We start from the raw sequence: 13,430 nt of genomic DNA, 5'->3' as shown, positions 1-13,430 counted from the left end.
AACATTGGTCTTATATACATGCATAATCTAGTTTTGACTGTGACAACATTTTCATAAATGTATGTATGTTGTAATACCAGACTATATTTGTTTTTCAGGCTAATTTATGGTGAAACTTCATACTTAATGTTTCTGCTGAGATTGAGGTCAGTGCAGTGTATTACGTGCATCCAATATCATGCGTGGGAAAAAAGCTGCAACAAGTGCCATTGATTAGCAAGCAGGCATTGAAATAAATTTATCAAGAAAACCTTCTGGATCACAGTGTTCTTTTGGCAATAAATGAAGGTCTCTGATAACATCTGAGAATATGTTTAATTTCTGGACTGCATTCTTCTGCTTGAAGTAAATGCTTGTTGCTAATGTGGATTTGGAAAGGATAGCCCTCTAAACCAAGGAGAAATGAGAGAAAGAGGTCACCAATATTTTTAGAAAAGTTTAGCTGAGAAAAAATAATCAAGACAGTCAGTGAAGTCTTTGTCATTTTAGAAGCAGACAAAATAAAAATAAAAATAATTTGTGAGGCAGTAAAAGAATTGAAATTAAACATTCGTTAAGATGAACATAATCATTACTCAGAAATTTGGGTAAGAAGTTCTGTTTTTCCATTGAAATGATCTTAAAAATAAACGGCTTTCAAGAATAAGCAGTTTGCATGTTGCATTATTAAGCAGTGAGGATCTTACAGCTTAGAAAAGAGGTTGGCAGCTCCAGAAGCTTGTATAAATTGCTGCAGTGATTTTTACAAAGTCATTTCACGAACTAAAAGCCACAGATGGGTATAAATAATGGTGGCAGACTAAGATAGTCATATTATAATTCCGGCCACAGATGGTATGAAAAACAATGGCCAATGCAACTGTTAGTAGTTTCACTCAGCTGTCCACCAATCCTGGTCATCAGTCAGTTGATAGCATAGCGGATTTGCAAAGTTTCTCAACGGAGGGCACTGTAATGGCTTCCCACTTGCCCACAGATTCCATACAGCCAACTTCCTCATCCAGTGTTTTGACATCATTTGTGACGGACTTGGTAGGCAGTGAGTCCAGGTCAGAAGATGTGTACAGCAGTTTCGAGAAGGACTTGACAGATGCTACTCAGTTTCCTATGCAACATGCCACACATCGCAGTTCTTCAGAAGCTTCACCAACCCTATCTGTCATTGGAACTACTGACTTTTCCACCATTAAAGTACCGGACAATGGTGGTGCTTCAAAGGCTTTGTTTGATCAACCCACCCTGTCCTCATCATCAGAGGAACATCACAGTACCTCAGCCTCACACTCTTTACAAGTGCCTTCTCAGACTTCAGACCTGTCTTCCTCACTTATGCCATCAAGTTCAGACTTGATCGATCAAGTAACAGTTGATATGGCTGTCTCGGATTTATATGAAGGAACATTGTATAATTCCTCTTTACATGAAAACCATGAAAAAATGCATACCAAAATTAATATTGACCTGACCCCTGCTTTGCCAACAGGGTTATCAGATATCAGGCTTTATTCTTCTACCTCTGACTATCCATCAGTGAAATTAGGGGTGGATTTGGGGACTTTAACACCAAGTAAAACTGAAATGTTAATCGCTGGTGTGAACACGGACACATCTGGATCCATTTTATACTCAACTCCTGTACTGCCATTCCCACTACCAAGTGATCCACCAAGGGTACCAACTAGTGAGCCAGGAAGTTCATCTGTGTTTGGAGGTAAGTGATACAGATGTGAAATATTCACCGTTGTTTACAGTATTAGAATATAGGGAATTCTGAATGGAAAGAAACCCCAAACAAACTATGGTTGGACTGGCATGGGTTGAATGTCCAGTTGTGTGTAAACAAGGCCCTCTCAGAGAGGATGGATCTAGAAATCCAACTGCACGTATTTGTAATCTTGTGAGAGACAAGATTGACCAGTTCCATTTAACATGCTCAATATTTTTCGGTATTTTTTATGCGTGCATGTCGGTGAAAGAAATCAATAGCAGCTACTAATTTTTTCATTGAATTTAATTTTTCTGAGAGGTACAGTATTGCAAGTGTTGAAATTTTTTACTCTGCTTTTAATGAATGTGAAAGGCATGACATGGCTGTCACAGTATTCTGTAAATATATTCATTCATCAGATTAGTATAGTATAAATTGCAGGCTTGAAGGCTCAGTGAGCCAGCCTATGGTATGTCCCAGTGTATGTCATTCGTCAGATTAGTATAGTATAAATTGCAGGCTTGAAGGCTCAGTGAGCCAGCCTATGGTATGTCCCAGTGTATGTCATTCATCAGATTAGTATAGTATAAATTGCAGGCTTGAAGGCTCAGTGAGCCAGCCTATGGTATGTCCCAGTGTATGTCATTCATCAGATTAGTATAGTATAAATTGCAGGCTTGAAGGCTCAGTGAGCCAGCCTATGGTATGTCCCAGTGTATGTCATTCATCCATCATCCATCCTTCAATAATTGGAAGTTACCACTCTGGAGGCCATATTTATAATCTTGAATAAATGATGATTAATGGGTGTGGCAGGTTGGATGGTTTTTACATGCAAAGGTATATCAGCACATTAATGGCCTCATCATGTTGGATAAATGGGGAAATACAGCATAAGCACAGTGTTGTACTGAGGTTGTCTTTTTCAGGGGACACTGCTTCCTTTCAGAATTTTCCCAAAAAGTGTGATTGTGTGAATCCCTCCCCATTTAGTAAATTTTCTGTGAGTGTAAAGAAACTTGTAAAATTCATTTTAGTAAAGCACAACTATGTCATGATAAAAATTACATTTAAAAGGTGTTTTTTTTTCTCCATTAATCAGCCACTTTACAACAATTGCTTATAAACAATGCTGTTGACTTGGTTGACTGGCAATCTGACTTTATTAATTGATATTCATTGAACATTTGTCAATGAGGTTATTCTGGCTTTACTGACAGTTTGCATTTTTCTTATTGTTTAAGCGCAGGTGTGTTTAGCAGGCAAAAATAATGGAATCAGTCCTATACCTTCAAACAAATATCAGGCAGCATGATCGACAAAGACTTTAATTCATTTCAATTCAAACCACAAATGATACGATTGCAAGATTGTACAGTATGCCTATGGGTATGCAGTAATACTATCAAGGGTACATTTACAAAACAGTCATGGGATTCCTGCAGGCACAACAATGTCTTTGAAGGACTTGCTTAATATCTAGTCATCCTGAGCACAGTCTGTATAACATGCAACCAACCACATCTGATATGTGCTGATTAACTCTGGAGTCAGTGAATACGTTTAACAGTGTTCAGACATATATGATACACCAGTATGTAGTAATTGCAGTTTTATTCACAGACACGTCTTCCCCACTAGCGCGATTCAGGAGACATACAATTTTCAAAACCATTGTGCACATCTGTGTGACCACTCTGCATCATATCCCAAAGTTTTAAGTCACTGTCTTGAACAATGCAAGATGAGTTGTATGACATTACAAGTGCAGACATGCATTTTTTATGTATTAGGTCACCAGTACATGCCTGTCATCAGATCTCCACACATTAAAGGTATGTTTTATCTTAATCAGACCACATTTACCACTTTGCAGCATAAACCAGCTGTATGTGATGAGAAAACATTCTCCAAAATTTTGCTGCACTATACGTAGGTTGTTGACATACAGATAATTTATCTCTTAAAAAATCCCCCCAATTGTGTCCTCAGTTACAAATCTTTAACATTATAGAATACAATTATTTCTGTAAATGGCTGTCAGTAAGTTCTAACCGTAGAAAATGTTTACAGATCTCTACTTAGTTTAGACTCATTACAAGGATTCCATCACATTACCCTGTATCTTTGAATCACAACAGAATTGCATTCATAATAGCAAAAGTTGAGCAGATATTAAACAAAAAAATTGATAATCATAAACATTTTTTTCCTAATAGTAAATACACTCATTCTTTCAAACATACATGTATATGTCTACACGAGCAGACCATTCTGGTGGCCTAGTGGTTAGAGTGACTGCCTTGGATGTGGTAGATTGTGGGTTCAAACCCAGGCCAAGTCATACCAAAGACATAAACATGGCACTAACAGTTTCCTCGCTTGGTGCTCAGCATTAAGATGTAGGTATTAGGACTGGTTGGCCTGGTGTCAGGATAATGTCACTGGGTGGGACATGATGTTACGTATCTGTGCCATGATGCTTCAATGCTAGACATCACTGTAAACTGCCATACTGCAGACATCGTAGTGATATGACTGCAAAATTGTTAATGCTACATTAAAAATCCAAATCACTCACACAGAATCCAGTATCATCAGGTAAAGTGAGTATCAAACTTTGACTCAACTGGCAGTGTAGTTTTCTTTCAGAAATTGATTACCATTCCAACTTGGCTTAAAAAAAAAAAAAATTCTGTCTCAAAAATCATTTATCAGGTATGCATCGTAGCATATGTATGTATATCCCATGATGCTGGAAAGGCAAACAGACCATGATGCTGGAAAGGCAAACAGACCATGGCTGGAAGTTCAGCAGAAACATGACAGTGAGCATGGATGAGCTGAAGTATCTGCCAATTAATTTTTCAGCAACCAGAAAAAAATTGGTCCTTGATTTTACATATTCAGCACTATGCATTAAATTTGTTATATTGTTTTCAGCAGGAAAAATGAAATAACATGATAAATTTTTCATATGTTTATTCCCTTATCATAGTAATCATTTAGTTCCTTTGTTCTACCCATTGGATGCTCATCAATATGCAAAAAGATGTAGATGGAAACAGCCACTAAATTCATTTTAGTAATGGTATGGGTTTGATTTTTTTGTCAGAAGTTTTTAAAATAAAGTAAACAGGTTGAGGAGGGTACTTTATATTTGGTCTTGATGCGTGTTAATGACATCAAAGGTTTCTAGTGCAGGTTCAGAGCAGCTTTAGGGTTCCGAATGTCACATCATCAAACATGTGGATATCAAGTCTTTTTTGCAAAATAATTGCAGTGTGATAAAACCTTTTATTCAATACTATGGCAAAGTCTATTCAACTTAACTGTTGTTTTTTTTTAAACAGGTAATTTCAAACGTTTATGCAAACAAAAAGTTATTTGAAAATGATAAAGAGTATTTGCAAAAGTGTTTCATGCTAAGTCATCAAAGTGTCAGGCCTTTTCTGGGATGTACAGTTATAGATTTGTGCCTGTTTCTAATTTTTTTAAAAAGAAACCCAGCTGAATGTATGAAATTTGGACACTATATTTTCAAATCTAACTCTGTTTCTTCATCCTGTCTCGCATATATTCAGAAAATTGCCCCCTTGGGATTTTCCCCTGAATTTCTATAATAGACCCTGAACAATTTGCAATCTATCTGCTGAGCAACAGGTATGTTGCAAAATACCCATGTACAATGCAGTACAAATACCTTGCAAACTGATCTTGGAAAAATAACTGGATTTCTCTTGGATAAACGTTTTATTATTGATTTTATCAGATTGCCAACAAAAATGGGGATGTTCTAAGAACATGCTAGAAAATAAAATGTATGGTAAGGTAAGTCAGAGGATCAAATTTTAGCTAGCCTCTACTGCAAATCAGGAAGTTCTGGTTTCACGGTATGATCCCAGTGTATGGCTGGATAGTCTTCCCTTATTGTTTGCAGTTTACACAAGCACGCATTCAAGTTGCTTTATTCTAGTGTTGATACCTTCTTTCAGTTGGTTTTGTTTGAGATCCTAAAACATTTTGAATAAAATTACTTCTCAAACTTTATATGACTCTCATTGAAATTGATAAATTTTGTGAGAAGGTATTAAGTTTTGAGAAAATATTTATAGTAGCACATTTCTTAGATTTAGACTGTATTTTGCGTTAACTCTTACACAGACAGTTACAATTATGTGTGAACCATTAGTTCTGTTACTGTTAACACATTAACCCCTGGAGGTTTTTGCCATTTTTGCCTGAAAATCGAGTAGGAAACACATTTTGAAAGCTATTTCTGAATAGACTCAAAAACACCAAATCCCTGGTCATCTTTCAATAACATACTGCCTAGTTGTGCTTGAAACATCATTTTTCATTGGCTATTTGACTTGTGCATGAGCAGAAGGGTAAAAGTTGGACTTTTTTTTTGCTAAACGGAGCCATTATTTTTGTATGGAGACCACTCTTTATTCCAATTGCCCATCTTATCCTACTTTTTGGAAAGGCTCATCTGTCTGTTTGCAGTTCATACCGGTTTGCCTTAGATCTGAGACCAAAAAGTCTAAAATCTGGACACAAAATGGGATTCCGACCACGGGCGAATTTTGCATTAAAAAAAGTCGGGTCCAAAAAATGAGGTTTTTCTATCTGTATTTTGTAGTGCAGCCAGATATTCCAGATTATTTGGTATCATTGTAGAGCTACATCTGTCTACCTTTCTATAATACCACCCACTTTAGTGTATCATGCATGACCATGATGCTACAGAGCTCGGCAGTAGGCTACTACCTCCTGCCCCATAAAGTCGTTGCTAGGGGTTAATGTGTTAACTGATAAAGGCTTAGATGACCTTCAAATGACTTGTTTATTAATTTTAAGCAAAAATAGGTGAACCATAGATCAATATTTATTACATTTATTGTAAATGTCACTTATGCTATATCATTTGAATAATTAACATACATTGTATGGTATGTTCTTAATACTTCAGAAGACTGCTTAGTGGAAAGGTAGACTGTTAGATTATGTAAGACCGGTGAGTGCTATTAAACCAAATGGACAGTTTGTTGGTTAAATGTCATATCATCCTATTTTAGCAGTAAAGTCATATAAACTTCTATGGAGAACTTTTAGGGTTAAATTGTTCGATTCTTAAGGAAACGGATCAGATCCTTTCTTAAACTGGTTCTATCATCCAGGCATTTGTGAAGGATGATGGGCATTCTTGGGTAAAGCTGGAGGTGGAGCATAATATATATACATATAGGATGTTATTCTGTCATTAGAGGAAATAAGTTTGCTTCAGAGAAAAGGTAGATTTAGTTTTACCTGTCACATGACATGTTATATAAATTGTACATCTGATTCATGTGTTTCATAGTTTAAAGCCAGCAGTTGTTGTTGCCTACATAGTTAAGTGAGGGGATTCTCCTTTGTGGTAAAACTTTAACTTCCAACAAAGGAAGAGGGGTGTATACATGCAAAGCCTCCAGCTTTGCTCCAGTGATGACCCTCATACTTCACAAATGCTTGGATGAGGAGACTAATATTTTCCTTAAAGCCCACCGCCTCACACATGTACATGGCCTCTTTAAAGAAACAAGTCAGTCAATAAGGAAATATATTCAAAATTGTCAAACATTTAAGTTAACATGTACATCAGCATCAGAACAAATACCATTACTTATGGTTCATTCCTTCACTATCATATTCTTCTTTTAATGGTGAAGACAAGTTTTTTTAAACATTTATTGCAAGTAACAACTGCCTACGCAAACCCCTTATTGCTGTCAAATATTTCTAAAAAAATATTTTAATCATCTAGCACAGGGGTCGGCAACCTATGGAACGTGTTCCACAAGGTGGCATGTCAAGAGGTATTGTGTGGCACATGAAGGGCAGCCAAAACTCTGAATTTTAACAATGTTACTCTCTTAATGGTGGCACTCATTCATTTTGTAATTAATCTGGAAAAAAGTAGCATGCTATGTAAAATAGGTTGCCAACCCCTGACCCAGCAATAGTATTAGGTACATGAACAATAAATAATACACAAAAACTGGAGTAGATTTCCGAATATTTATACCCTGTCATTATAATGCAATGTATGCATTGTACGCAATGTTTCAGTTGTTATAATTAATCAGCTTTAAATGGAAACTGTTTTCAACTTTTAAACAAATTAGAAATTCTGAATACTTTATCTGTTATACAAGTCATAATGCGTAAATTCAAAGATTGTAAAGCTTGTGCCTGTGGAGCTGTAGATAAAGAAATAAAAATTAATAACTGATGTGGTGTATGTTTAGTTTTGTTTATAATTATCTAGATGATCAATCACTGTGTTATTGCCCACATTGAGTACATAATACAAATTTCATATGAAATTATTAGGGATGGAATTACAGAGAACTCATCAGAGATTTAGAATAGAATCACACGAGTCCCCATATGTAAAATTCAATCAATTACATAATCAAAATGATGTGATTTTCATTTAGCTGTTCTGTTACTGATAGAACAAATTTCGTCACATGATTGAATGACAGATCGAACTCAGATTGCCTGGCATGACAGCATCAGCTAGTGCTTCCGGTCATCATTGGTGATTGGTCGTCATTTTTTGTATCTTTCATTCTCTCTTTCCCTTTACTAGTCTCTTCAGGTCATTGACCTCTTAGCTGTGGACTGTGCTTCCTTTCCCACTGTGCAGTCAGGTGTGTAGAGCTATTTTCTTTCCCTTTGTGCTTTATTCAAGATTCAAACCTCCTTATGAAGTTAGATTTCAACCCTCCCCCTTCTATATCTCTCACTTCAACACTCATCCGCAAGGACAATCTAACGAGAAATACTTATTTCCCAGTCAGCTTCTTGCTGCCTTGCAGAACTGATTCATTCCGAGGGGACTTTCTTAAAACCCTGATTTAATTTAGCCAATTTGGATTACTACTTCACCACCATAATGCTTAACTGTTCTAGAGAAGTCTGAAAATTCTTGCCAGCCCGCCTTTATTGTTGACTATTCTGGAAAATATCATCTTATGACACCCATTTCACATAGACCACAACTTTCTAAAATCTTCTCTGGTACATGTCACCATGGAGAGTTGATCGCTATGACTTCATGTTAACATCTTAACATCGCTTTATCTGACTGCTAACAAGCAAGTCCTAATTAAAACTTGGTTCATGCCCCAAGCAGAACAGATTAATTATTAGAAGTTACCAAGCTATAGCGATCCTACCAATACATCCAGCTTAATGTTTATGTGTCATGCTGTGCTGACCTCCTAAAAATGCACTACTGATGAATGTACTGTGAAATTGATACCACAGACAAATTCATTATGTGTACAGAAATTCTTCAAAAGTTTGCACCATTACAATAACCACAAATATATTTTCCCAAGTAAATAGAGTACACAGGTATTTCAAGACCGGTACAAAAGTATTTCAAGACTGGGCTTCACTCAGCCTCAGGTCCCAGGTGGACAAGTTGTCTAAAGCACCTAGCCACTCATGACTGTCTCACTTCTTTCTACCTGCAACAACAACAACATCAAGACTGGGCTTAACATCTAACAATGTTATTGTTTTGTGGTTTAGGTGGACTCCTGTTGTGCAGCCCCTTCAGTTTTTACTAATAAGCAAAGGGTTCAAGCACCAATCATTGCCAAATCATCTAAAGGTATGAAGTAACATTGCCTTGCGAGTGTTGATGACACTATAAAGGCTTATCTTTATTTATCAAAGAATCTGTATGTAAGTATCAAATTAATGTTACCTCAGAGACACAGAGGGGATTAATTTCCCTGATGTTACACTAAACATTCCATATTTTTGATGCCAAATTGTACTGCTTATTTGTTCCTGGTCTCCATTAATTGGTAATGAATTCCTTGATTTTGGACCAATCTCCCGATAGTCACTGCAGCTACAGAGAGGGATTATCCCAAGAGGATGAAGTTGACAATTGTGTGGGCGTGTCATTAGGTTTTTTACCCCAGAAGTCGGATTGGAAGAGAAACCAAACATGACAAAACTAGAGGTAACTGGAACTCCAAAGTGGAACAAGTTAGAAGTGTTTTACTAACATGATCAGCAAATATTTTCCCATTAAAATTAAAAGGGGGAAAATGTCTGTGATTCATCCATGCCATATTAAAGGAAAAGCATCTTTTTAAAGAGCGCCATGATAAGAACTTCATTAATTGATGGTTTAATTTGGATGCCGAGAGATCTGTATCAGGAATAAAACTCTGTGCGCATAATCTTTGAAAAATTTCTCTCTTTCGCATCCATTCTATGTAGTCTGAAAAGTTTCTGGAAAGAAAATCTGCCTGGATATTGTTGCAGCTGTCTTGGGTGGTGGCAGCTGCATTGGGGAATTGGCAGGTAGAGCAAATACGAATATGTGTTTCCTGTGTTAAACTAAACCTTTAATATCTCAATAATGAGTTGCACAGAAGTTGATTTGTTAACATGTAAATGATTACTACATATCTGATCACACTCACTTTCAGCCTCTGCAGCAAAATATAAAATGTTAAATGAATGTACTTTAGGTATAGAAGACTGGTAAATATTGTCAGAGTTCAAGCATAAAATATATATTTCTTTTAAAACTATATACAGCTTACTGTTGCTACTTAGAGCTGCTTATTCATCTATCTCGTTTCTAATATCAGCATTTTCAGTTTTAAGTGCTGTAAATAATTCTTTAATTAATTTACATAAACACATATAACTGTTGTTTTCTCTACTATATAGGCCAGGGGAGGGGTGGACCTGTGAAACAAAATGATTGATGTCCATAAGGCAGTATGGTGAGCATGCTGTAAAGATGCTCTTTGTATTTGTAGACTGCAGAAGCAGAACATGTCTTGAAATGTGGATTCGATTCACGCTGACTATGTACAAGACTAGAAAATGTGAAGCAGTTAAATCACATCAACTCTTCCTAGTGCAATGTTATGTTTACCAGCAGTATGGACTGCTGATTTGAATATATTCCTTTCCAAACACCATTCTCACATCTGCATAGCTGACTGATCCAATTGAATAGATGGCATTCCACCATATTAATAGAGGAGATAGTACATGTATTGTTAGACCAAATTCCAGCATTGTTCCTTCTTATTTATCTGATTTAAAAACTTGCATGGCATGAACAATTGCTAGCAACTCAAGGTAATTGATTCAAAAGTTAGCCTCACTCATTGTATTTCTACCAGAGATTGACCTTTCTGAATAAATCTCATATTAGCTTCCCACCTGGAGAGTGATGCATCAGTTTTAATAATGTAATCTCCTCCTATATGGTCTTCCATTAGATTTAAAGTTGGAGGGTGAGTTGCCAACATAGATGGGGGATTTGGGGACCTCCCCCATTCAGGATACAGTGGGGCAGAGACCCTCTCAACTTAAAATGCTCTTAAGGTTTTCAGAAACCACTGGATAGCTTTACCTGGCACCTGAATCATTGCCAAATTTTCAAGTATGTATAGGTAATCCATGTCTATTGATTTGTAACACAGATGTTTCTTATTTTTCTTATAAATATGTACCATCACAAAGAAAAAAGTCGGTAATTTGCCATTTCACAACCATTTCATTGCTCATTGATGTCATAGTGAACCAAACGCATGATTGTGCGGTGTGCCTTGAAGACAGAAAAGAGCACCACATGGAGGATGAACACCAGTGCAAACACACTTAACTACTCAGTAAACTTGACCTGTAAAAAAATTGCCTTTTTTTTTAGTAGCCTGGTGTAAAGTAAAAGTTGCCAGGTAAACCACCCAGTTCCTGTCTGATAAGGAAGGTCTTGCTGTTGTTGGAATAATTTACCATTCCTCGACATTTTGGTATCACCAGTCCGGCTCCTGCAATACTATCTTTATATAATTTTATTTTATTTTCAGAATTGTTATTCTGATCAGGTCTCTTTATGTTATCACATTCCAGACATCAGTAGTAAATTGGGGCACCCAGGATTGCATAAAAGGCATTTTATGAGCACACAAATAAATGCTGCAATCTCTTGTACTATAATATGTTTTTTCGGAAAGGTTCTTAGCAACATTATGAACTTTTTCCTCTTTCTTTTTGAAAAAAAACTTCCAAAATAGTTCTTTTTGTTGCAGCAAGCACAGATTTTACCATATTGTTTGTGAAACTGAAAGATTTGAGTATTTCACTTATAATCTGCATATTTTATGAGCAAATGTGACTCACCATCCAAATCAATGAGTCATCAATATACACTAGTAGGAACACCAAATTCACTATTTGAACCATGCATAAGGATCTTAGTGAATGCCCTTGGGTCAGAAGAAGTCCCATGGGTAAACAGACAAATTGACAAATTTGCCCATTCTGAATAAACTTCAGAAGCTTGTGATAATGTATTGGAGTATTAAAGTAATCATCTTTCAGATCAATGGAAGTAAATAAATCAGTTTGCTTGATGAGATCTAAAACTACTAAAAAAGTTTCTTTCTTAAAATGTTCATAATAAACAAAATTTTCAAATGTTTCAGGTTGATAATTGGTCCGAGTTTCCCATTTGATTTGGGTGCAGTACAAATGCTCTAAACAAAGTGATCACTCTCTCATATGGATAAAACTATAGTTCCTTTGGATAGAAGTTCCTCTATTTCATAAGTAATAATGGTTCTTTGTTCATCAAAAAATGGAATTTGTTTTGGAAAATGTGATTGGAAAGGCATGGGTTGAAACTCAGTTTTGTACCTGAGACAATCTTAAAATCCATGGATTACTTTGTGAAACTCCGTATAGTAATACAGTGCTTTAGCTTCTCTACTGAACTCACCTTCATGGGTTTTAATGAGGTCTCATTTAGGGCAGGCTAGTATTAGCAGTTCTCCTTCTCCTTTTGGCATTCTGGGATTGGGACCTGTAACTGCTTTGGACATTGTAAGGTTGAGACTGATATCTCGATTTCTGGTTGAAACCATGACCTCTCATGGGAAAATGACCTCTAGCAAAATGGCTTCTACTGAAGCCCTTGTAAACTTTGAGTGTAATTTTGTTTTGATAGTGCAGAACTGGTGTCAGATCTTTTAACTTTTCTATCAACATCATCCCTAAAAAAAGCATAGAGGATATGGGGGTATTCATATTGAAAACATTATCATGTACATTCTAAGAGATAGCCATTATTGCATCTGCGCCATGAGAGCAACAGCACTTGAAATCAAGCTTTATTCTTTTTTTTTGCAATTTTTCACTTTAGTAAATTAGTCTACTAATTTGACAATAGGCTTCATACCTGCAGCAACACGGTGCTGTGTATCCCTAAAGGCTCTGTCATACATGTATGAACTCATTTCCTTATATAATTCCCAATTTCTTGATTTACAAGTAGGGGGCCCAACTTATTACAGTTTTCTTTGATGCCGTACTTCTGTACAATCTCATTTATTGCATGCTAAGGAGTGCATGCAGCATTTATCATCGTTGCCAATGATTAAGAAATGGGCTTTCCTTTTGGGATACTTTCAGTTTGAGAAACTGCCAAATGCTGTCAAGATTGTTTGTGCAAGGACCATTGTTATCTGCTCCAAAAACCATTAAACATTTACAATTTTCACATTTAATTCTTATAGAACTTCACTAAATGGGGCCCCAAATGATAGAGTGGTCTAAGATGCTCATCTTTACAGATCACTGATCACTGACATTTAACCTCTGACTGCATGGGTTCAAGTCTCAG

The 13,430-nt window shown here is 36.3% G+C and overlaps 1 protein-coding gene across 2 annotated transcripts in view; it reads left to right on the top strand.

The window, feature by feature from the left end:
• Positions 1 to 13,430, top strand: part of LOC149797688 (uncharacterized) — a 123,572-nt gene that overhangs the window by 34,818 nt on the left and 75,324 nt on the right. For both annotated transcript variants that reach the window (XR_016421861.1, XM_089962608.1), the window contains exon 2: positions 99 to 1,711. Coding sequence is in view for 1 of the 2 variants with exons in the window: in XM_089962608.1 (XP_089818734.1) it covers positions 847 to 1,711 (865 nt within the window). In the remaining variant the exon portion in view is untranslated. The remainder of the gene's footprint in view (positions 1 to 98; positions 1,712 to 13,430) is intronic.

Source organism: Sinohyriopsis cumingii, chromosome 6 (assembly GCF_028554795.1).
Source record: "Sinohyriopsis cumingii isolate HCF-2022 chromosome 6, ASM2855479v2, whole genome shotgun sequence".
NCBI lineage: Eukaryota > Metazoa > Mollusca > Bivalvia > Unionida > Unionidae > Sinohyriopsis > Sinohyriopsis cumingii.
Note: the sequence above shows the minus strand (reverse complement) of the source record. Positions and strands in the feature narration are given on the sequence as shown.